The following is a 26,451-nucleotide window of genomic DNA, read 5'->3' as shown; positions in this document are numbered from 1 at the left end:
ATGTCGTCGCCATCGAAGAAGCGCTTCAAGAAAACGACATGGTATACCAGATTATTGCACAAAAGATTACCAATTGTAAAATGGCTGCCTGAATACAATTCGGAAAAAGCTCTAGCGGACTTTATAGCTGGTGTTACTGTTGGGCTTACTGTTATCCCGCAGGCGTTGGCTTACGCGACACTGGCCGGACTACCACCTCAGGTAAGTTTGAATTATATTAAATTATTATTATGTTATTCGCTCAGATTACGTGCAGCAAAGTGTTAATCAACAAACTCATATTAGAATAACAACTTGTCGGTAATATTACCCTGTCTAACTTAAACAAAGGACCTCTAACTGAGATGTTTCACATACTACGATAACCTTTACTTTAGAGTTTAGATCATTTATTTTACTCAAAACTAATAAATGTGATGCAATATGAAGAATCAGGTCTGACGAATCTTTGTTGGTCCAATTTATCGTCAATGAATACGAAACTATTTTTGTAGTTATACTTCTTTTAAAAAACCGACACCCTGAAGTTAGCTAGTCAACGAAGAAGAAGTTAGCAACATGAAGCTAGCCAACCAATAAATCCGCGTGCACACCGTCACAAAAAACCGATACCCTCAAGTTAGCTACTCAACGAAGAAGAAGTTAGCAGTTGAAGTTAGCTTGTCAATGAAGTATAACTTCTTACTTGCGTACATAATTACACACAGACTTTTTTATATCAATCCTTTATAGCGTTAGTGTTTTCGGTGGCCCTGAGTGCATGAACTGCCAAAATGTCTCAAGTAAATCCTGATTTCAATAATAGTGAAAAAAGAATTTTGTTTTACTACACGGGATTACAGTACGTGTGTGTCAAGTCGTAAAAGTGAAACCCTTAATTCGCTTGGTGCGTCCCGCTACTTTCTTTTCCCTAGAGTTTACAACCTATCACGATTAAATTTCTCAGACAGATGTGCCTTGAGAATCGAAAACAAGTGAAAGAAATATTTACGACGTCCCATTAAATAGATAAAAAAGATTTCCCATCGGAAAAATATTACGTAACATAAAATTGATATAAAAATCATAATAAACAAGCGAGTTAACTGTTTTCTATAAAATTTATAATGTAACGTTTTTGGTTTTGCCCTATTGTTTTATATAAAAATAGTTATTCACTTCAGCCTATCGCAGTTTACTGCTGGACATAGGCCTCCCCAAGTTTACACCGAAAACGGCGTGAACCCGTGTGTTTTGCCCATAATCACCACGCTGGGCAGGCGGGTTGGTGACCGCAGGGCTGGCTTTGTCGCACCGAAGACGCTGCTGCCCGTCTTCGGCCTGTGTATTTCAAAGCCAGCAGTTGGATGGTTATCCCGCCATCGGTCGACATACAAATTCAATAAATATAAATCGAAAAATATATTGATAAAAAAGACGAAAAACATATTTTTTTACATCAGACAAAGCCTCTTCTAGACCTTTTGTAAAAATTCGTACTAATACTTTTTAGCAAGCTTATTTCAGTATCATTATATAATTATGCTAAGTAGATAGAAGTAGTTTAACATGCAAAGTGATTAAAAATTAATACCATAACTTCACAATCAGCACTAGTGGGTATTGTAAAGAGTCTGTCTTTGATGGAGCGCTTTATAAATGGGTCAAATGGTTAAACGATTCTGTGGACCGTGAGCCCTAATTAATTAAATTGCAACATGACATCCCACCACTTATAAAAAGTATACGTAAGCCTAGACAAGGTTGTCGAGGCAACAAATGCATGAAAATTTAAACTTTTTAAAAAAATCGCTATATTATAATACGAGCAAAGTGGGCCTATCTATGGAATATTTTCATTTTTGTGATGTCCTTAACAAAGTAACGATCGCACCAAAAATATTCGCAAGAGGAGACCATATATGGCTGTCACTATCAAAAAGCCATCAAATCTCGTGTAGTGTCAAGTATCTAATTCTACACGCCCTAAATCTGTAAGCCATATCTTTAGGAACTCTGCATCTTAGTCAAAAAGCGTGACATATTCGTTTTGCTACCATCACAGGTATAAAGTGTAAAATTCATCTACTGTTCATGTTTTTTTACCATAGTACTTGTAATAACCAAACGGCAAACTTGTTTGCTTGAATTTAAAAAAAAAGTTCAGCTGAAGCACATAGTAGATTACGTTAACAATGGTCTAGCTGACAAATAATAATGAAAATGGTTTCGATGTTTCCAAGGTGGTGATTTTAGCTTTGATGTTAGTCCTCGCCCCGGGCAGTCAGAAAATCTATCTTGGAACTTAAAAAACTGTCCGATGGCGGGAAAATTTATTATTTAGATAAATGTATTTAAGTAATATATTAAATAACACATGAGTTCTCGCCATTTTTGGCGCGAATTTGCGGAGGCCTATGTCTAGGAGTGGACTATGATAGGTACCCAAACTCGGGGCAATAATTGTACACACCCTCGGAGCAGAAAGCAGTCACTTCAAATTGCGCCAACGGGCCAGTCATTAACTTTCGCTTCTTAGGACCTGCATCACCAGTTTCCGTTAACTCTTATTGACAGATGACGGTATCTATTATTTTATCACCATCGAATTCCACTATATTTATGGTATATTTCTCATCGCAATTGTGAATCAGAAAGTTTGTATCTTGATTGAGGAGAAAAAGGTCCATATGGTATATTCTACCTTCTGCTGCTTAAGTCTATCCGTAACTTATTTGTAGGATAAACTTTATCTACAACCGGTAAAACAGGCCCTTAAACTGCAACAAAAGTCCATATAACTGTGTCGTCATTAACGTATGATTCACGAAGTCGGCAAAAATGATCGTCAATGTAATTACCGCTCATTATAGTAAAATGAAGAGAAACGCATCTGTTTTATGACATCGACATTGAACGGCTATTTCGCCAACCAATTAACAGTTATGATTGTGGACATAACACTCAATCAATTATTTATGTATTTTGAAATATCTGCGTTTTACGATTATTGTGTTATTAATTCAAATTATTATTTCTTACTATTTAATGTTGCAATTTTCATTATTCCAGATAGTCTTTGTGAGGATAATTTTATTATTAAATTACATTTTTAACGTTCTTTTATTAAATTTTATGTCATACTAGCTGTGCCCGCGACTTCGTCCGATTGGAATTTAACAAAAAAGTAATTGCTCAGTTCACAGAGTTTTATCGCTTCAGCCTGTAATATTCCACTGCTGGGCATAGACCTCTTTCCCCATGTAGGAGAAGGATCAGAGCTTAATCCACCACACTGCTCCAATGCGGGCTGGCGGATATATTCCCTACTATGAGTAACGATCGCTATCAGGTGTACATGATAATAACCGGGACCGACGGCTAAACGTGCTCTCCAAGGCACGGTGGGGAGACCCACAAGGACTGCATAAACACCCAGACCACGGCAAACACCTGTATGGCCAATACAAATGTTTGTCATGTGCGAGGATCAAACCCGCAACAGCCAGTGCAACAGGCACAATCCATGGTTGTAACCGTTGCGCCAACGCGGCGTCACAGAGTTATTAAATAAACAATTTTCTAAAATAAAAGTAGCCAAAGTTACTCCTTACTACATCAGCTATCTACAAGTGAAAGTCCCGTCAAAATCGGTCCAACCGTTTCAGAGATTAGCCGGAACGAACAGACAGACGGACATACAGACAAAAATTGTAAAAAATGTTATTTTGGTATATGTACCGTGTATCCATATGCATTTAGTAAAAAACGGTTATTTTAATATTACAAACAGACACTTTATTTTATTTATTTAGGTTTAACCTCTCTGGTGTAGTGGTACGAGTAATGGCCTAAAACACCAACAGTTTGCGGGTTTGAATCCCGCTCGAGATGGATATTGGTATTTGTACAAATATTCCTTTCCGGCTTGGATTTCTGTCCTTGTGGGTCACCCCACCGTGCCTCGGGAGTTAAATACCTAATAGTGATCGTTTCTCATTGTAGGAAACATATCCGCCAACCCCTTGTGGAGCATCGTACTTGATTAATCTCAAATCCTTCTACGTGGAGAAAGAGGCCTATGCCCAGCTGTGGGATGATACAGGCTGAATGCCAATGCTGCTGCTGCTGATATATAAATCAAAATTAAAAGTTGCTTCATTCAAGTTGACTATTTAACAAATTAAAATTACATTTCTTTTAATTAATTAACAATAGATCAAAGTGAAGCTACCATCGATTCAGAATGAAAATTCGACAGAATAATTGGAAAGAAACTCCGCAGTTACAAGTTAAAAAAAATGTGTTTTGTTATTAATATAAATAACAATAGCAGCTTACAATTCAAATTTTATTCATCTAGCCTTCGCGCTACTCTAATTATTTGATCACGTGTAATTATGTAATGAAAATATATTGAGAGTGCGTTCACATGAAAAATTGGATTTAACGAAAACAAGTTTGAAATACTATTGATAAAATAGAATTTACATACGCAATAGCGATTGTATATTTTAATTTTTTACATTTAAATATCGTTCTTAAAAAAATAAAGGATAAGATTATTTATTTTAATGTATTAGCGAAGCTTTTTTCTTTGCCGAAATATGTTTTAAAAAAGTATGTGTGTCAGCTCCAACGCACGACTGGAGTTTACTCCTTCAGATCGACCGTCTGAATAGGTACAAAAAAGGCTTACTAGTCTAAGATAAAGATTAATACCATATCAAATGGTAAATAAATGAATCAAATAACCCAATAGGGTTCCGATAGATGGCGTTAACAAAAACGTAACGAGGTCATTCGTTCAGTAGATTTTACTCCTCATATTTTTTTCATACCGCGACCGGAGGCCTTATCGATTCATAAGGAGTCAACTCCTAAAATTTCAAGAGAACCTCATTATTTAGGACTTCTAAATAATCTATAGCACGTTATCACTCATAGCAGTGTAGCATAATTCGTAATCATAATGCTGGTAGTTTGATTCATACTTTATAACTTAGAAAAAAAGAAAAAAGTTATTATCAATCAAGTTATTATGTTTTTGTATTACAACAAATATTCCTCCATTATATTAAGCCGGTTATGTTGTTTTAGTATGGACTTTACTCTTCGTTCATGGGCTGCTTCGTTTACTTAGTCCTCGGTTCGTGTAAAGACATCACCTTAGGGCCAACCGCTCTCCTAGCTCTCATGACATACGAACAAATACAGGGCAGGAACTTCGACTACGCTGTACTATTGTGTTTTCTTACGGGCGTTGTCCAACTCTTAATGGGAATACTACACTTGGGTACGTATTTACTTTACAATGCTTACTACAGGTAATTATGATACGTTTCAGATTTTCTGTGGTGAATATGTATGTATAACTATCACGCCACGTTGGTGCCAACGGTCACAGCACTGGTTTGTAGCTGTTGCGCTGGCGGTTGCGGGTTCGATCCCCGCACATATCAAACATTTGTATTGGCCATACAAATGTTTGCCGTGGTCTGGATGTTTTTGAAGTCCTTGTGGTCAGGTTAAGATGTCGGTCGCGGTAGTTATCATAGACGCCTGATAGGGATCGCTACTTATAAGTACGGAATACAAGAACCATAATGTCTGATATATTTTTTCTTCTTATACGACTAGGTCATCCTAATTGTAAGCGATTACCGTAGCTCAGTGTTGGGCATTAATTAATTAATATTTTAATCATCGTAGTAATTGACTGTAAAATTAATTGCAATTAATATAATCACAATTAATTCGTTTGCAATTAATCTGTTAGTTGCATATTGCAATTAATTTATTTAAATTTAGTTAGGTTTATTGCAAAATACGATTCAAATATTACAACATTTTTTTTATTTGTTGTAATAAACAATTAAAACTAACACACAACACATTAGAAATGATCTTTCTTGTTTATCTTTCTTATTTCGCCGCGAAGCTTTCCGTCCGTTTGTATTTATAATGCAATCTATTGTTACCTGCTATTTTGCAGATACAAACCCTTTTTCGTTAACTAACCGTTAAAAATTAATTAATTGTTAATTAAAAAACTACAATTATCAATTAATTGTAACGTCACAGTTAACAATTAATCAATTGTTAATCGATATTTTACAATTAACAATTTTGTCCAGCACTACCGTAGTTTATAGCCCGCAACACTATAAGCATCCATAGCGCGTTGTCGAGCCTATTCCCGGCCCTATTATGGAGCTTTGGTCCCCTTACCACAAGAACACAACACTGCTTAGGAGCAGTATTATTTAGCTGTGATCTGATTCTATAAGGTTGAAGTGCCCCAGGCGGACTGCTCCAGATTTCGAGCAGATTATACCCTGATGTGCCATACCTCGATATACTATTAATATTTCCTCCACAGGTGTCCTCATCGACTTTATATCCGTGCCAGTCACGGTAGGTTTTACTTCAGCTACGTCGGTCATAATCGCCGTATCTCAACTCAAGGGCTTATTGGGACTTCAGTTCAAATCGAAGGGCTTCATCGATAATTTGAAAAAGGTAATTATGTGTGTGTACTAGTTATATACATAGAGTCATTTACTTATATATGGTGTTAAATTATGTGTGTTCAATAATAAAATTATTACACTGAAAGGTTGCTGAAGTGATTGGTTTTAAGATGCGAAAAAAAAAATATATATATATATATTCTGCCCATACCATTAAATGACAACCCTATTATTATTTTGAAGTCTTCTTTAGAATCTTTGTGATTTGAAACTAGACGAAATGAAAATGCGTCACGTTAGAGAAACAAACATATACATTTAGTATAGGAGAAAATGAGATGGAACTTCGGAACTCTCTGCCCAATAATATCTGACAAACTGAGTCAATAAATACTTTTAAGAATCATTTGCACAAATACTATCCATCCCTTACTTTGTCTTAAATACCCGATCTATTGGTATGTTCTTTCTGTGTTTCTTGGTAAATTTATTAATATTATATAATATATAGTATATGTAATAAACTTGCATTGTTGTCTGCGCGCTTTTTCTATCAATAAAGGTTGCCTGGAAGAGATCGCTGTAAGCGATAAGGCCGCCTTTGCATACTTATTTGTTTTGTATCTAATCGTTCTAAATTGTACCTTTTTTGTATGCAATAAAGTTTTTTATAAATAAATAATAAATAAAATGAGTGGAAAAATCTCTCGTTGGTTACTTTTCAGAAGTATCACTTTCTTTTTTCTTTTTCGTTTTTTTTTTTTTTCTTTATAAACTTGACACGTTTAACCTTTCAAAGCATACTTTTAATTGTCAAAGTGGCTTCTACAACACGCCTTTTTAATTAACGAATTTCTGATCTGATTAATTTTTTGATTTGAAAATTAAATAGTTATCATATCCTAACAAATCAACATAGAATTATTTTTAATTTATTTACATAACTACAACTTGACACAAGCTACTTTCTTCATTATATATCTACTGCCTTTAATTCTCATAACATAAACGAAATTTTTGCTACTAAAATGGCTTCTATAACTCGCGTTATTAATTTACAATTTCGTTTCAGGTAATTATAAACATACCTCACGCCAAACTAGCGGATAGCGCTTTGGGAGTTTCGTGCATAATTGTACTTCTTTTAATGAGGGTAAGTGTATATTTGCTAAGAATTATGTAGCTACTAATAAATAGCCTTCATTTTATTTAATAAGCGAATAATTTTAAATTATGTGCTACTTAAGCATCGGGTAGGATATGAAAAATCTATACTAATATTATAGAGCTGAAGAGTTTGTTTGTTTGTAACCTTAATCTCGGGAACAAATGATTCAAATTGATAAATTATTTTTGTTTAGATAATCTATTTACTGGGGTAGGCTATATAATACGGCTATATAATCTTATAGTAATATTACACGGGTTGTACGTATTTTTCAATGCCCAATCATAATTAAATTTAAATAAAAAAAAAACGAAAAAAATTAAAAAAAAATGTTTTTGTTTTTGTTTTCGCCACTTTTTTTAACTTAGTGGTTTAAAAAATAGTTTAAGATCGATTCTCAGACTTACAAATTATGCACAAAAATTTTCATAAAAATCGGTCAAGCCGTTTCTTAGGAGTTTGACCCCTAACACTGTGACACGAGAATTTTATACATTAAATAGAACGTCTTCATTCAATTTCACCTCCATTGATTTTGTTTACAACTAGGTCGATAAACAAGCGTAAACTCACCTCGCGGTAAGCGATTACTCTAGGAGTTGTTATCACCTTACTCACCAACAGGAACATAAAATTGCTTGAAAGCAGTATTATTTAGCTGTGATCTTCAGTAAGGTCGAGGTACTACCCCAGTCGGGCTGCTCCTGATTTTGAGCAGGAAATTTCCTGCCGTACTCTATCTACCTAAGTTACCTTTAGATTCATACTTGTGTATAGAAATATCCTATAAATAAAATGGAGTTCGATGGTGAGAATAGATTAATATGTCTTAAACTTTTTTATCTGACGGATACCGTCAACCGTCAAATAGGGTTATCCACGACCGGTGAATAGACGGTGAAGTTTATTATTGAAGGAAAGTTTTAAAAAATGTACAGAAAGTTGCAAAATTTCGAAAAAAGTAAATACTCTTTTAACAATATCTTGTTTGACCGTTCGCTAGATAGGAACAGTGTCTGTCGTTCTAATGATATAGTACCTGACTAGCTATTATAGTAATAAAAATTTGATTGTATTTATTTGCATTGATACTTATTCGTGGCGGTGAATTTTATTAACGAAAGTTAAAAGTAACGAGATTGCCATTACTTTAGGACCTCGTAGGGATGTGAATAAATATCCAATCGTTTTGTGTTGTAATGGATTTTTTTAAATTGATTATTTGAATAAAAAAAAGTCGATTTATTTTAATAGATTGAACTTAGGTACGTCCTAAACGGTGCCATGAAAAAACGATAACTGTGAAAAAAGGTGATAATATCGGTGGTAAAATCGATTTTTAACCGACATAAAAAAGGAGGATCTCAATTCAACAGATTTTTTGTGTGTCATACCTAACTTTGTACTTGTACTGATTTCGATGAATTTTTAATCAAAGGTCGGTGCTTGTTATGTGGTACCATTTCAATTTGATCAAGATCTGTGAAGAACTTTTCGAGTTATCCCTAAATTAAATCACTATTTACCAACGTATTACTTGTCGATGTAATTGAAGACGAGCAAACAAAAATATTTAATAATCGATTTATTTTAAAAAGAAAATAGTCGATAATAAATAATCGATTTTTTTAAACATCTTCCATCCCTACTTGTGTCTAATACGGGTCTTATGTGTATCGTAAAACGTACGATTAATTAATCGACATATCGCGTGCATCGCGTGTCTAATACCTGTCTTGAGATTATCTATTTATAACAACACACGTTAAATGATACGTAATAAAGCTAAAGTACCGAAAGTAATGTTTTAAGAATCAATTTTTGTAATAACTTTTTAACCGACTTCAAAAAAGGAGGAGGTTACTCAATTCGACCGTATATTTTTTTTATGTATGTTCGGGGATAACTCCTTCGTTTATGAACCGATTTTGATATATTTTTTTTTGTTGGAAAGGAGATATCCCTAGTTTGGTACCATGATAAGGAAACCAGGATCTGATGATGGGATCCTAGAGAAATCGAGAGAAACTCTTGAAAATCCGCATAACTTTTTACTGGGTGTACCGATTTTGATGATTTTTAATTTAATCGAAAGTCGATGTTTATCATGTGGTCACATTTAAATTTCATCGAGATCTGATTACAACTTTTGGAGTAATCTTTGATAATGCGTATTTACTTGACTCTTTTTTCATCTACCTACGTTGTATTACTTGTCGATATAATTGAAGTCGGTTTTTCTTCGTTTATGATCAATGTTTTAAATTGATTGAATTAACTGACAACTTCCGGGCACAGTAGGAAATATCCGGCTCAAAATATGGAACCTGACTGGGGAAGTACCTCGACCTTGCATAATACCAAATGGACCACAGCTAAATAATACTGCTTTCAAGCAGTGTTGTGTTCTTGTGGTAAGGTGGCCAGAGCTCCTGGAGGCATTTAGGGGTAGAAATACACTAGACCTTGGGAAAGGAGAAAAGTTAACTTTCATCGCATAAAAAATGATCGATGGGGTTCAAATAGGACATAAATTTGATAATGGAAGTTCCTCAATGTCGAAAATGAAACCATAAGACTTTTTAGATTTGTGTATGTTGGCAGATATGTTCATATCTGCCAACCCGCAGTGGAGCAGCGTGGTAGATTAAGCTCCAATCCTTCTTCTATATGGAGAAAGAAGCCTATGCCCAACATTGGGATGGTACAAGCTAAGCGCAAGCGCACATTCACATGATGATACTAATTTGTACATACTAATTTTACTATGTGTTAAAACAAGATCTATAGATACTCAACATTAAAAATACAAATCAATTCGTAAACATTCTAATAACGATTGCTCTAATTGAAGCCAATTTCAATACGCTATTACCATAAATACCTACAGACCGGCCATCGGTAGACTGCGTCCTGACGCGTCAAATTGATGAAGATAACGGTATAGCGATAAGTATCAACGTATATATTGGCGCAACATTACCTGAAATACCCAAGGAAGTTTATATGAAGATTCCTACGCGGCCACAGCGTTATTACAAATGTGTATCTAATTGGCCTCTAGATCTAAGATTGAGCTATTGTAAACATTTTTAGAAACAACAATTGATATACATAGTGGTAAATTAGTGAAAAGGGTCTACCCATCCGCAGAAAATCTAAATTTTGATTCAATGAACTTTTTAAGCATTTAAATTGTTATTATCTTTTTTAATATTAGACGAAATATGTATAGAAGTCATATTTCGTACATATGGAATATTTCCCGTGTTAAAGCTTATCTCGAATCCCATACCGAAACAGGTAATGTAAGATTACATCGCTACACAAAGTCCTTTGACAGCGTCGGTGGATGGTATCAACGTGGACACGACATAGAAGGTCACGGTAGTGATCCCTGTATGCTACCATATGTTACCATTACTGTAACAGCAATGCTCTGACACACAGTTCAATTTGATAACGTATACTAATATAGGTATATATTGTATCTAAAGATTGTTGTGTCTTTTTTTCTATTTACGTATATTTGACTAGCCCGTTGGCGCAGTTTGTAGTGGCCCTGCTTTCTGTTCCGCGGGTTGCCGGTTCGATTCCCGCCTGAGCCTGGATATAATATAATGTTTCTATTTATATATGTATTATTTCTATGTATATTTATAAAAAAAAACATATAACAGTCGGCTGTCACATGTAACAAGAATTAAGTTGCTTACCATAGGAACAGACGACCGTGTGTGTTTGTTATATGATATTTAATCATTTATTATTTGTGCCATACATTTTTTCACTCTTCAGCCTGTAATATTTCACTGCTGGGCATAGACCTCTTTCCCCTTGTAGGAAAAGGATCAGAGCTTAATCCCACGCTACTCCAATTACTATGAGTTACGATCGCTATCAGGTGTACATGATAATAACCGGTACCCACACTAAAGAAAACCGCATCAAAATCCGTTGCGTAGTTTTAAAGATCTTAGCATACAGACAGCGGGAAGCGACCTTGTTTTATACTATGTAATAATGATTTATATAGACTAGCAGACGTTGTCCAGCCCAGAATATCAGCTACCAAATTCGATTGTTGACATACGGACAGCAGCGCCACCTACCTGGCTCAATTGTGTTTTAAAACCATTCATTAATCCATTGAAATGTACGCACGAAATTTCAACCAAATCGGTCGAACCGTTTAGGAAAAGTTAGGTGTCAAACATGTACTCAAGTATTATATATGTTGCAGTCAAAACTCTTAACCAGTCAAAAGCACTATTGACTAGCAAAATCAGTCAGATGTTCTTTTGACCGTTTGCTTTAGTCAATAATACTTTTGACTAAAATAACAGTTAAAAGTACTTTTGCCCAATGGAGCTGGTTAAAAGTACTTTTGACTAAATGATTCCGTCAAAAGTGGTTTTGACTGGTTGTATCAGTCAAAATTCTTAAAAAGTTAAGGTGGTCGATAAAAATAACGACAAACGCACATATAAACTTTTATATTGCTCATTATTAGTGGAGAAGGTGCTGATATTAGAACAAAAATGAGTGACTACGAAAAGAAAGAAGGCTTTTTGCAAAGAATTTTAGCGATGGAAGATATGAAAGATAGTCATTTCAATGTGATGACAAAAGAAAAATTTAAAAAGTTTGCAATGGATGTGGAAGACGTGAAATTTAATGAAAAGGAAACACCATTACAGTACAGTAGACTACAACGCTTTAACACATTGAAGTTTGTGGTATAAAAAAATTAGTTACAAACACAGAACCTGTCAAATATTTTTGCCGGCTGAAGAAATCTACGACATTATTGATGCTGCTCATATTTCTATAGGGCATGGTGGTCGCGATAGACTTAAGAATGAAACGGCAAAAAAGTACGCTAATATTACAAAAGAAATGATTAATATATATTTATCAATGTGCGAAGTATGCCAAAGGAAGAAAAGCAAGAAAAGGATGGGTCAGGTTTAGAAACCGATCCTGCACACTGAAATGAACAGCCGCTGCCAAGTCGATCTGATTGACATGCAGTCGCAAGAAGATCGTGGGCATAAATTTATTATGGTTTATCAGGATCATTTGACTAAATTTATTCACATCTAACGAGTTAATAGTGCTTTTGACTGACGCTTTTTTGCAGTTAAAAATACTTTTGACGGAGAGCGTCAGTCAGAAGTATTTTTAACCGCGAATTTGCAGTCAAAAGTACTAATAACCAATAATTTTCAGTCAAAACCACTTTTGATCAACTTGTCCAGTCAAAAGTACTTTTGACTGATTTCGCTAGTCATAGTACTTTTGACTGGTTAAGAGTTCTGACTGCAACATATATAGATACTAGCGGACCCCGCAAACGTTGTTTTGCCATAACACAGAATTTCGAATATTTTTCTCAATTTGATCGCAGCACCAACTGTCGGGACAAACTGAAATTAAAATAGAATAATATTTAATATTTGATTCTGCGATGGTAGCGCAGTTTACCGGATCCACTGTAAAACATTCCAAAATTAACAACTACTTATAAATGAAAAATTAGTTAAATAAACATTTTCCAGTGGACCTAATTGTGAATCTAAACCATCTTCGAATCCCCTTGAACTTACACAAAAAAATTTCATCAAAATCGGTCCAGCCGTCTAGGAGGAGTTCAGTGACATACACACGCACACAAGAAATATATATGTAAAGATTAAGATACACATAAAGGGGTAGGGCCTACACGACCCTATCCCTGTCGTACCTTTCTTCCCCTCATATAAAACGAAGTGTATAAATAAATTTTTGTTTTCAGAAAATGAAAGATATGAATATATCGCCGAATAAAAAAGGCTTGAAGAAGACGTTATGGCTGTTAACGACTTCGCGGAACGCCATCATTGTTCTGTTTTGTTCTTTAATGGCATTTATATGGGACTACTACTCAGTATCGCCGTTTAAGCTCACCGGCACTGTGAAGTAGGTTAATACTCATAAACTCCTTTATTATGTCTAATACTCGTATTTTCGACTTTACTGGAGTTAACTCCTTAATAAAAGATATAAGGTGCGCGGTATAAAAAAAAATTGGCTGTCTGTAAACTTGGTTTACGGTCGATTGTTTAACGTGACAACGTCATCTCCTCGGACGCATAGGCCAATCGAGTGGAACAGAGATAGATGCGGTACAAGCGTACAATGATTATAACGGGACAATGAGTCATCCTTTTTCGTGCGTGTAGGTGGTTTTCATCGATTCATTAGACGTCGTCACGTCAACATTTGGGGAGTGGTATCAGTAGTGACGCTGATAGTTACGCTGCTTAACGCTTAACATCGCTTTCAGCTGTAGAAATATATACAATAACATACCAGCATTTACTGTACCACCGAATAGCGAGCGTCAATTTGTGTTTTGACTTAAATGTTATTATTTTAATGCATTATAATTTAATTTATTTAATTGAACATTTTATTTTCTAAATATTAATAATAATTTTTCTTAAGGAGTTAACTCCAGTCGCGTGTAACACTCTACACACACGTATACACTTTTTTATCTACCACAGAGAACGTTGGTAAAAAAATATTTAACATGATTATATAGTATTTTAAATATTATTAAAAAGGCGATGGGCGTTTTCGTAAACCCTAAAAATGTAATCCATTTATTTACTGGACTTAAATTTTTAATTTATTAACTTAAAAGTATATTCGCGCGTATTTTTATCGAAAACCTACCAATTTCGATTACGATTCGATTCAGTGACACTTACCTATTTGATATCGAAAGAAACACGTGACGCGTCTTTATACTCGTAGAATAAAACTTAGAGAAATGATAAAATAAATACGAATAAATATATTTAGAAACTAAACAGCTTTGAAAAAAATATCAAAGGATCTCTTTTGATATACGACGTTGGTAATTTTATATTAACAAGCGTAAACTGTTACTGAATGTTGAAAGCTGATTGCTTTTTACGCTTTAATTTGGGTTTTCTATAAAAATACTTCATTAAGGGCCGGTTTCACCAGTTTTGGATAACGCTGTTTGACAGACGACGATATTCAGTAGATAATTTTTTTATGTATTATTCTTTTTCCCCATCGAATTCCATTCTATTTATGAGATATTTCTGTTCGCAATTATGTATGTAAAACTTGTTGCTTACTAGCTAATCTGGCAAATTTCGTATCGTCTATTTTTTTTTTCTTAAATATAATAATTTACATATATCAAAATAAAATATAGCCTATCTTTCAAGTTGGATCAAACTGCACACGGTGTGCAAATTTGATTAAAATCGGTAAAGAAGTTTAGGAGTCTATCGCGAACAAACAACGTGACGCGTAATTTATATATATATATATATATATATATATATATATATTAAGATTAATTGAGGTGAAACAAGCCCTAGTCGATTCTACCTCATGGTGATAAAGTTTAATCGTGACTTATTTGTAAGATAACCTTTATCAACTGGCGAAACAGGCCCTAAATATTTTTTATTTACTGTTAAACACGTTTAATAAACACTAGGCTATATATATGTACATATAGGTTAGCGAAGACGCCCTTCCTATGCGTAACTAACAGAAAATTACAACACTGAAATAATATTTGACACTTATTCATAATATAAATTACATATTATGACTATAAAACTAAAGCTCTATCCGTCTCAATAAAAGATTATCGAATAAACAAAATCAATTTGTTAACGTTTTTTTTTTTTTTTTTTTTTTTTTTTTTTTAATTAATAGTAATTGTACATTTTAATCTGTAAAGGGTTTTTTTAGTTTATTTTACGGTTACTTTTATTTATAGAACATTGTGTAACTGAGACAGTATGTAGCGTATATCAGAAATAAAGTTTCTTGATTCGATTTGAATTATATATAACAAAATAGATTTCTGAACCATGGATTTCATTCCAACATCACAACGATTAAACTATACAGATATTCAATCTCAATATTTGTATTTCCCGACCCGACTTGTTCCAGAGAAGGGCTACCCACGTGGTCGATACCGCCATTTAGTACCGAACATAGTGGCAGGAATGTGACCTTTATTGAAATGTGCTCAGAATTGGGGTCTTCGATAGTACTCGTACCTATAATTGGAGTACTGGGAAACGTAGCAATAGCTAAAGCCTTTGGTGAGTCCTTGTGATGTCTATAGCTGTGTACAATTTCGGTTTGTCTGTTGATATTGATGTTTCATGTCCTGCTATTATTTACGATGTTTACGACTGAAAATTGACTTAAGATCATTTTTTTTCTTACAAACGCCTAACATCGACTATTTGCGGGTTCGATTCCCATTCAGAATGAACATTTGTATTTATACAGCCTTTAACATCCTGCTTTTAGGCATAAGCATTATAACTGAGGTAGGACACAGCAGGAATTTCCTGCTCAAAATATGGAGCAGCCCGACTGGGGTAGTACCTCGACTTTATAGAAGATCACAGCAAAATAATACTGTTTTCAAGCAGTATTGTGTTCCTGTTGGTGAGTAAGGTGACCAGAGCTCCTAGGGGGGTTGGGGATTGGGTTGGCAACGCGCTTGCGATGCTTCTGGTGTTGCAGGTGTCTATAAGCTACGGAAATCGCTTATCATCTGGTGAGCCGTACGCTTGTTTGCCGACCTAGTGACATAAAAAAAATAAGCCTCTTTCCCCATGTAGGAGAAGGATCAGACTTTAATCACCACGCTACTCCACGCTTGTTTGACATAATTAATTTCAAATCTAATTTAACTTTATTCCAGCCAGCGGCGAATCAGTTGACGCAACGCAAGAACTGCTGACATTGTCACTGTCCAATGTACTGGGCTCGTTCGTGAGCGCGATGCCCATAACTGGGTCGTTCTCACGCAGCGCTGTCAATCACGCCAGTGGGGTCGCCACTCAGTTCGGAAGTATCTACACAGGTGAATAAGATATATTTTTTATCTTTTTCAACCGACTTCAAAAAAAAGGAGGAGGTTCCTAAATCGACTGTATTTATTTTTATGTTACCTCAGAACTTTAATTGTGATCTGACAAGTACTTCTGGAGTCATCGCTAATTATGATGGGTATTTACTTGACAATTTTTTCGTCGACGTACGTTGTATTCTACCTCATAATCTTTTACTGGGTGTACCGATTTCGAAAATTCTTGTTTTAATCGAAAGCTGGTGCTTATCTTGTGGTTTGCTTTAAGTTTGATTGAGAACTGGATTGAAAGAGAACGGGTTACGTTTCGTAAGTATTATTTCAGTCGTTTGGTCTAAAGCACACTTAATTTGAAGTAAAACTTTTTTAAGGCACGCATGACTTGGACGTAAGCTGGTGAATATGTTACGAGAGCGTTACGAAAAGTGTGATCGGGCGAGACGAACGGGGCAAGAGAGATGCGAGCACACATTTTCTTTATTCTTCCTCTCATAGCCAGTTACGTTTCGTATATCTAGGACACAGTGCAGGCCTATTGCTAATGAAGTTGTACTTCAGTCGCGTGGTAAAGCACACCATTTTTTTTTCTTGTTTCAATTTCAATGAACTTCTTGTTTGACTAGCCCGTTGGCGTAGTTTGTAGTGACCCTGCTTTCTGCTCCGATGGTTGTGGGTTCGATTCCAACCCCGAGTCTGGGTGTAATATAAATATTTATTTATATATTTATATATAAATAAATATTTAAATGTGTTATTTATAAGTATGTTTATCGAAAAAAAATGTAGCTATATATACCAGTCGGCTGTTACCTATAACACAAGCATTAAGTTGCTTACTTTAGAACAGACGACCGTGTGTGTATTGTGTAGATATTTATTTATTTATTTATTTTATATCACACTAACGTACTTTATTTTCACTCTACCGACTATCCTACCTAATTTTTTTCTTCAAAACCTAATTCCATATGAAACGTTAAGGAAACACGTAGGTACACATAGCTTACATACATAAAGTACAATCATAACACATCGTAAAACATACTCCCCTTTTGTTTTTGTCGATACCTTAAAAAAGCGCCGAGATAATCTAATACAGGGACGTGACGGTCATACGCCATGTCGAGACAGGATAGAACATGTCCAGACACGTATGAGGCGCTTTTGCTGAATACCAATATTTACTCTTAATTTATCGTATTCGAACAACTCGCTGATCTAAGAATTTGTCGATGTTGTAAATAAATAAATATTTATAACATACACACGCTTTTATCAACTATCATACAACTTAATGCTTGTGTTATGTAACAGCCGACTGATACACATAGATACATTATTTTTTGATACATAGGTATTAATAATACTTATATAAATAAAACCCGGGCTTAAGGCGAGAATCGAACTTATAACCCCCCAAGCGCTCAAAGCGGAAAGCAGGGTCCACCAATTACTAATACCACTCAAAAACCGATGATGTGTTATAATAAAATAATGTCTTATGTGTAAATAAATTAAATACATAACTAGCTGACTTCATATATTTTTCTCAATTTGATCGCAGCACCAACTGTCGGGACAAACTGAAATTAAAATAGAATAATATTTAATATTTGATGCTGCGATGGTAGCGCAGTCTACCGGATCCAATGTAAAATATTCCAAAAATAACAACTTCTTATAAATGAAAAATCAGTTAAATAAACATTTTTCCAGTGGACCAAATTTGAATCTTAACCATCCTCGAATCCCCTTGAACTCACACAAAAAATTTCATCAAAATCCGTCCAGCCGTCTAGGAGGAGTTCAGTGACATACACACGCACACAAGAAATATATATATAAAGATGTACGTTACTAATATGCCTTGATAGTGACAGTGGAATGATGTACCTTGGGATCGAGCTACGCATTATTTGATGTAACTCGAAAAGTACTCGTCAGATCTCAATTAAATTTAAATGGGACCACATGACTCGCACCACCTTCCGTCATCAAAATCGGTAAAAATTACAAACTTTGTAACTTTTACCGATTACAACATAAAAAAAAAATTAAAAAGCTCGAATTCAGAACCTACCCCTTTTTTGAAGTTAAGAACAAAAATGTTTATAAAGATATAAAATATTTTATGAAATAGCTAAACTTATGGTAAGAACCTCGATTTTAATGAATAATATATACATATATATAATTTCCAATCGTTCTCTTTATTGCCTAATAAACGCTTTTTGAGTGAAATTAAATTATTATCATTCTCAACAGCATTAAAACATAAAAAAGTGTGTGTGTCAGCTTCGACGCACGACTGGAGTTTACTCCTTCAGATCAACTGTCCAAATTGGCACAAAAAAGCTTACTAGTCTAAGAAGAAGATTAATACCATATCAGATGGTAATTAAACGAATCAAAAATAACGTAACGAGGTCATTCGTTCGGTAGATTTTACTGCTCATATTTTTTTTTCATACCGCAGGCCTTATATGAAAATCGAAACTTAAGGAGTTAACTCCAAAAATGCAGACGAATTACGAACCTTTTTTTTTGAAGTCGGTAAAGAAAAAAACGAGTCTAATTCGGACAAAAATTACATCACTAAATATAACATTTTCACATGACATTACAAAAACGATCATTGATTGTGCTCGTACAAAAGTATCCGGAACAGATTGTGTAATCAATTAATATTGCCGTTTGCTATTTTGACCGCCAAGGACGACAAGTTGTGCATTTCATTACAATAGACATTTAAATTTAAGTGTTAGACGTGGAATTTATATTTGAACGCTATTTTTTTTTATGACCTCGCTTTTGAATCGTAACAATTGACTAGTCCGTTGGTGCAGTTTGTAGCTGCTTTCTTCCTGAATTCCCGCCTGAGTCTTGTTGTAATATTTGTATTTATGTATTTATATATCAATGTATATTTATTATATTTAGCTTTCAAAAATTCTTTTAAGCCTTGATATAAGGTAGATAACTTAAGATAGAAGTTTTTATATATTATTTCTTAGTAATTTAGATAAACAAAAATTCAGTGTGGTGATAAGAATAATTTATTTATTACACTTGAGAAAATTAAGATTTAATATCTGTATATAAACGTTTCATGTATTATTTTTCCCTATTAATGTGTAATTGAACATTTATTCAACTACTTACGTTGTATTACTTGTTGATGATAATTGAAGTCGGTTTATTTTTCGTTTGCGAGCAAACACAATGATGTATCGTCAGTACAGGATTTGAATTAAATAAAAATTAAAATATTTATTATTTAATTTACATAACATATTATTCCACATTATTACTTATTAACTTCCAATGACTTTATAACCTGACAAAATATACGCTAAGGCTTGCCCTTTGCCTAAAACAGGGATGTTTAGAAAAAAAACTTCACAATTACTTCACATAAATTATATATCATTTTATAGATAATCGCTTGCACTACCGGCATCCGCAACTTAAAAAAATATTATTGCTTTTGTTTTTCTAAATTAATTAATTATTAAAATTATATAGATGACGACTTTAATTTCGAAACAACGTCAACATGATTGACGGTCGGTAATTTTTTATTACGTATTTAGTGCGAATTATTCGCACGGGTATTGCTAGTTACAAATATTATTGAAATATAAACATTCATAAATATTCCCGTGACTACAGCCCGTCTCTACTTCAAGGAAACAAAACTAATTAGGAAACACAAACATAAGACGGAACTTAAACAACTAAAGGATAAGGATCCGGCGTTTGAACCATCACGTTACTCTACTAACCGTTGGCGTTTACTTCCTTTTGTATTCCATTGTGAGGTGCGGACTTGAAGAGCGGACTTTTTCATCTGTATCTTTTTTTGAAGTTATACTTATTTAAAAATTATGAGAGTAAATTTTAGCGATGCGCGCACACACCGTCACAAAAAACCGACACCCTGAAGTTAGCTAGTCAACGAAGAAGAAGTTAGCAACGTGAAGTTAGTTAGCCAACTAGACATATTTACCACTAATATTATTTATTGATATCAAATTATTAATCATTCCATTACATTAAAATGCATTAATTTACCAATTCTTCCATTTGATTTCGTTCTGAGCGTAATTAATTTTCAAATTTCATAAATTGATTTTATTTAAATAATAACTGCGTGGCTACGGCACTAACGGCAGGCCGAAGACGGGCAGCAGCGTCTTCGGTGCGACAAAGCCAGCCCTGCGGTCGCCAACCCGCCTGCCCAGCGTGGTGACTATGGGCAAAACACATGAGTTCACGTTATTTTTGGCGTAAACTTGTGGAGGCCTATGTCCAGCAGTGGACTGTATAGGCCGTAATGATGATTATTTATTGATATCAAATTATTAATCATTCGATTACATTAAAATGCATTAATTTACCAACTCTCCCATTCGATTTCGTTCTGAGCGTAATTAATTTTCAAATTTCATAAATTGATTTTATTTAAATAATGACTTAATAGACTTAAAACCTTTATAACTTTTATAATATTTTACTAACTATTAATGTCATATTTTTGAAAGTGAAAACTTCGTTAGTCGCTTTACGCACTTTTTGGTAGGGGCTATAAATCTTATGGGTTTTTTTTTTATACAAGTGATATACATCCACGGGCTTATGAACCCATGTCCTTTTTTATTCTAAAAACATGCAATTTTTATTTTTATTTATTTTTTATTTCAAGGTAAGCGTTACTCAGCAACATCGCTGTTCAAGTTAGACTAACTTAATGTCTCTAAAAGAGACGTGAGTCCACCGAACAGTTCTTATTCTAATGTATGGTACAATTTATTTATGTTTCTTTTTTCTTTTTTTATTATTATTATATTTTTTTCCCCTATAATAATATACTTATATCTAGCTTAATCTTACATTATTTTCATGCGTAAACGTTTTCTTAAAAATATATATTTTAATATTATCTATATCACAAATGTTATGGGTTAGAACTTAGCATCACCGACATGCTCATGACCCAATGCACAGGGTGTTTATATCATAGTACTCTGTGGCGCAGCGGCCGTGTGCTTGCGCGTTAGACGCTTGTTGGATGGGTGAAATCTCGTACGTTCGGGTCACGGACTTGCTCATAGCATATGTCTATACTCTGTAGCTATACAGCTGACGTATTGTACAACATTACACACATAATTTTAATTCAAAACCTGATGAAATTTCAAAATTCTATCCCCACTCTCTATAACTGCCATTTTTACGAGCGTACGGCTCACCTGATGGTAAGGATTACCGTAGCTTATAGACGCCTGCAACACCAGAAGCATCGCAAGCGCGTTGCCGACCCTATCCGCCCCCCAGGAGCTCTGGTCACCTTACTCACCAACAGGAACACAATACTGCTTAAAAACAGTATTATTTTGCTGTGATCTTCTGTAAGGTCGAGGTACCACCCCAGTCGGGCTGCTCCATATTTTGAGCAAGAAATTCCTGCTGTGCCCTACCTCAGTTGCACAGAAATTGCGTAGTGGTTGCAAAAATAAAGATTACAATAACGATATGCACTAATTGGCTGGCTTCACCGGCTGTGGATAACGTTTATCCTGCACATAAGGTACGAATAGACTTTAACAGCAAGATATAATAGGCAAATAGGACCTGGTTCATTTCAATCGGTAAACTACAACTTTAGATTTACATTTGTGAATGGAAATATTACATAAATATTATGAAACTCGATGATGAAAAAGAATAATATGTCAATTTTATCTGTTGGATACCGTTATCCGTCAAATAGCGTTATCCGCCATCGGTGAAACAGGCCCTAAGCGTTATTAGTACCTATGAATCATTATATATTTACATAGCTTATGTACACGTTTCGTTAGATAATTTATTCTTTATAAAATTTGTCGATATTAATTGTACTGAAATTTTAATTTCCAGGTATTCTAGTTCTCTTAGCGCTGAGTCTTCTGACGCCCTACTTCTATTACATACCGAAAGCGTCGCTCGCCGCCGTCGTCATTTGTGCAGTTGTGTTCATGATAGAGTATGAGGTTCGTTTCATATTTATTTTAATATTATTAAATAATTATAATTTCGTAACTAAATAGTATATTGTGCTATGTGATATAATTATGTGTGTATAATTACAGCCTAAACAGTCTACTGCTGGAAATAGGCTTCCACAAATTTACGCCAAAAATAACGTGAACTCATGTGTTTTGCCCATAGTCACCACGCTGGGCAGGCGTGTTGGTGACCGCAGGGCTGGCTTTGTCGCACCGAAGACGCTGCTGCCCGTCTTCGGCCTGTGTATTTCAAAGCCAGCAGTCGGATGGCTATCCCGCCACCGGTCGGCTTTTTAAGTCCCAAGGTGGTAGCGGAACTGTGATATCCCTTAGTCGCCTCTTAGACACCCACGGGAAGAGAGGGGTTGGCCATATTCTTTAGTACCGTAGCCACACAGTACGTAGTGTACTATATAGATATTTATTATTTAATTTAACAGGTAGTCAAACCAATGTGGCGATCACGTCGAGTCGACCTTCTGCCCACATTTGTCACGTTTATTCTATGCCTCGTGATTGGAGTGGAGTTGGGTATAGTAGCTGGGGTTCTACTGAACGTTTTGTTACTATTGTATCCAAGTGCCAGACCGAATATGGAAGCTGAAATTGTAACGGTAATTATCTAATTAATTATTTGACCAGCTCGTTGGCGCAGTCGTTATATTTAGAATTAATGGATTTGTCTTAAGATAAGCACAGATTCTTCAATGTCATATAGAATGGAAAAGACATGAAGGAAATTAGTCGGTAAATTAGAGATTACATACAGCCTAAAGGAATAGGAGAACATATCCGTCAACCAGCAGTGGAGCAGCGTGGTGGGTTAAGCCCCAATCCTTCTTCTACATAGAGAAAGAAGCCTATGTCCAGCAGTGGGATCGTACTGGCTGAACGCGATGGTGTACAGTTTATACGTGAGTGAGAGATGACATGTGAGTGAAGGTCATGAGGTAAACTGAACCCAATGAAAGTTGATCTAACAAGTTAAGTTTATTTAGATGATTTTAAGTGTATATACAAGCAAAACAGCAATTTAGTAAGAAATAACCTAAATTAAAGGAGGTTATTAGATTTCAAATACGATTACATTCCTGAGTTTGGTCATCTGTTACTGTCAATTATTTTAAACTAGCGGACCCGGCAGACGTTGTCCGGCCAGGAAAACAGCTACCAAATTTGATTGCTTACATACTGATAGCAGCGCCACCTACCGGCCCCAATTGAGATAAAAATTACCCTATCTCCCAAGTTGGACCAAATTACAGATGCTTGCAAAATTTGATAAAAACTGCTTTAGTGGTTTCGGAGTTTATTGCTAACATACATCGTGACAAGAAATTTATATATATATATATATATATATATATATATATATATATATATATATATATATATATATATATATAGATTTAGTCATGTTATGCTTATATTATGCTTATTTTATTGTAAAATAATCATATTCTTTTTATTACAGAACGCCACAGGCTTCAGTTACTTATTGGTAACAGTTGGTAATAGCCTCTATTTCCCCGGCGTAGAGTATATAAGGCAGTATATCAGTCGAGCTGCGAAAAAACAAGGAGACTGTACGATGCCCGTTGTTATTGATTGCAGATTCGTGCTAGGCAAGTCTTTTCAATATTTTTGTCATACTTATGTATTTGGGAGTAAAATCATGTGAAAAAAAGAGTGTGCTTAAACCACGCTTTCTGCACAATAGGCCTGCACTGTGTCTTAGATATACGAAACGTAACTTGCTATGAAAGAAAGAGAGAAAAAAATGTTTCCTCACACCTCTCTTGCTCCATTCGCCTCGCCCGGTCACACTTTTCGTAACGGTCTCGTCACGCATTCACCAGCTTACTCCCTAAGTCAAGTAAAAAATGTCCTTACTAGATAGAGCCCTATAAAGAGTAGAGATTTTCATATCATTTCTGATATCTCATTTCTATATGCTCATTTTATTACATGTAGGTAAAACACCGACGGTTTGCGAGTTCGATTCCCGCTCGGGATGGATATTTGTATTTCTACTAATATTTCTTTCCCGCTTGAACCTTCTGTCCTTGTAGGTCTCCCCACAGTACCTCAGATAGCGAGTTAAGCTGTAGGTCCCGGTTATTATCATAAATACCTGATAGCGATCGTTACTCATAGTAGGGAACATATCCGCCAACCCGCAGTGAAACAACGTGATGGATCAAGCTCCAAACCTTCTCCTACATGGAGAAAGAGGCCTGTGCCCAGCAGTGGGATATCACAGGTTGAATGCTGAATACGAACGAGCCGATAATTTACTTGAATAATGTAATGAAAAACAATTGTTTTATACAGGCGCGGACTTCACCGCAGCGAAGGGCATCTGCGCGTTATCGAACTCCCTGTCGTCCCGCGGCCAGCCGCTGCTGCTACTGAGCCCTCGCTCCAGCGTGGCGTCAGTGTTCAGCGGCGCCGGTTCTAGTGTCATCGTTGTTATGGATTCTACTGAGCTAGAGGCCACGTTACAAAGTAAGAGGGTAACCACCAACCTTATATTGATGGAGCACAGCAAGAAATATCCTATTTAAAATCTGGAGCAGCCCAACTGGAGTAGTAGCTCGACCTTGCAGAAGATCACAGCTGAATAATACTGCTTTGAAGCAGTATTGTGTTCCTGCTGGTGAGTAAGGTGACCAGAGCTCCTGGGGGGATTGGGGTAGGGTCGACAACGCGCTTACGATTCTTCTGGTGTTGCAGATCGCGTAATCGCTTACCATTAGGTGAGCATAAACAAGCGTGTAATTTACTTACATAACAATTCATTTTATTATAAATACTCGTCAAGTAAATAGGGAGACATTGCTATCACATAGCTTAGCTATGCACCTTAACCAATTAAATCATAGTAAATTAGAATGCCTGACTGAATAGCTAACTTCAACTGGTAAACTTGAAAACAACATACATACATACATACATACATATAATCACGCCTCTTTCCCGTAGAGGTAGGCAGAGACCACTTCTTTCCACTTGCTACGATCCTTACATACTTTTTTCGCTTCGTCCACTTTCATTATTCCCTTCATACATGCTCTTCGGTTTAGGGTACTCTCTCTTTCGAAAACAACAATAGAATTTTATCTTTTTATTTAACAACTGCCTTATTTAATTTTAAAAAAATAGAACCTAATATAAGTTTTTTTCTCTTTTCGTGGTATTTTTCTTGAAGTTTTATTTTGAACTATCTGCCCGGACAGATTTCGTTCTGTCAAAAGTTAATAGTAAAAACTTTTTTTAATATCAAAACCTCCCGTGATCCTTAAGGAACATTCAAAAAAATGAATAAGCCGAATTGATCGAGCAATTCTCGGGTTATGCGCTTAGCAACATTCATTTTTATTATATAGATTAACAGATTTTACCATAATATAGTGACATATAACAGCAATGGATTTCGTCAATTAATTTAATCAACATAAATAAATATAAATAAACGCCTCACACTCAACGGCCTCACTAGGATTTACTTCTATGTCGGGGGTCCAGACACAATACACAAGCACACAGAGACCACGGTAAACATCTGTATGGCCAATACAAATGTATGTCATGTACACACGGTCGTCTTCAATAAAAATAATTAATGCTTAATTACAGATATCACGGGACGGATACCACTGTCTGACCTAAATGTTGAAGAAAAGACAAAACTCAGCCCACCGCCGTCTTATGTGTCGTTGAGTCAAGTCGACGATAATGAAGTGGAAGTCGTCATAACAGAAGATAAGGACACACCGCTGTTAACAAGATCGAAATCCGCAAAAACTTTATCACGAGAAATAAACGACACGTGATATTGACTGGCGA

At 35.2% G+C, this 26,451-nt stretch overlaps 1 protein-coding gene across 1 annotated transcript; it reads left to right on the top strand.

Annotated features, from left to right (window-relative positions):
- On the top strand, positions 1-26,451 carry LOC123657251 (sodium-independent sulfate anion transporter). Its single transcript, XM_045592825.1, has 12 exons — positions 1-201; positions 5,080-5,275; positions 6,362-6,501; positions 7,525-7,605; positions 13,418-13,581; positions 15,616-15,770; positions 16,385-16,546; positions 22,475-22,587; positions 23,043-23,216; positions 24,077-24,227; positions 24,937-25,110; positions 26,242-26,451. The coding sequence occupies exons 1-12, from the start codon at positions 1-3 to the stop codon at positions 26,436-26,438; spliced, it is 1,908 nt and encodes a 635-aa protein (XP_045448781.1). The 3' UTR covers positions 26,439-26,451.

The sequence above is a fragment of the Melitaea cinxia genome, chromosome 10 (genome assembly GCF_905220565.1).
Source record: "Melitaea cinxia chromosome 10, ilMelCinx1.1, whole genome shotgun sequence".
Lineage (NCBI taxonomy): Eukaryota > Metazoa > Arthropoda > Insecta > Lepidoptera > Nymphalidae > Melitaea > Melitaea cinxia.
Note: the sequence above shows the minus strand (reverse complement) of the source record. Positions and strands in the feature narration are given on the sequence as shown.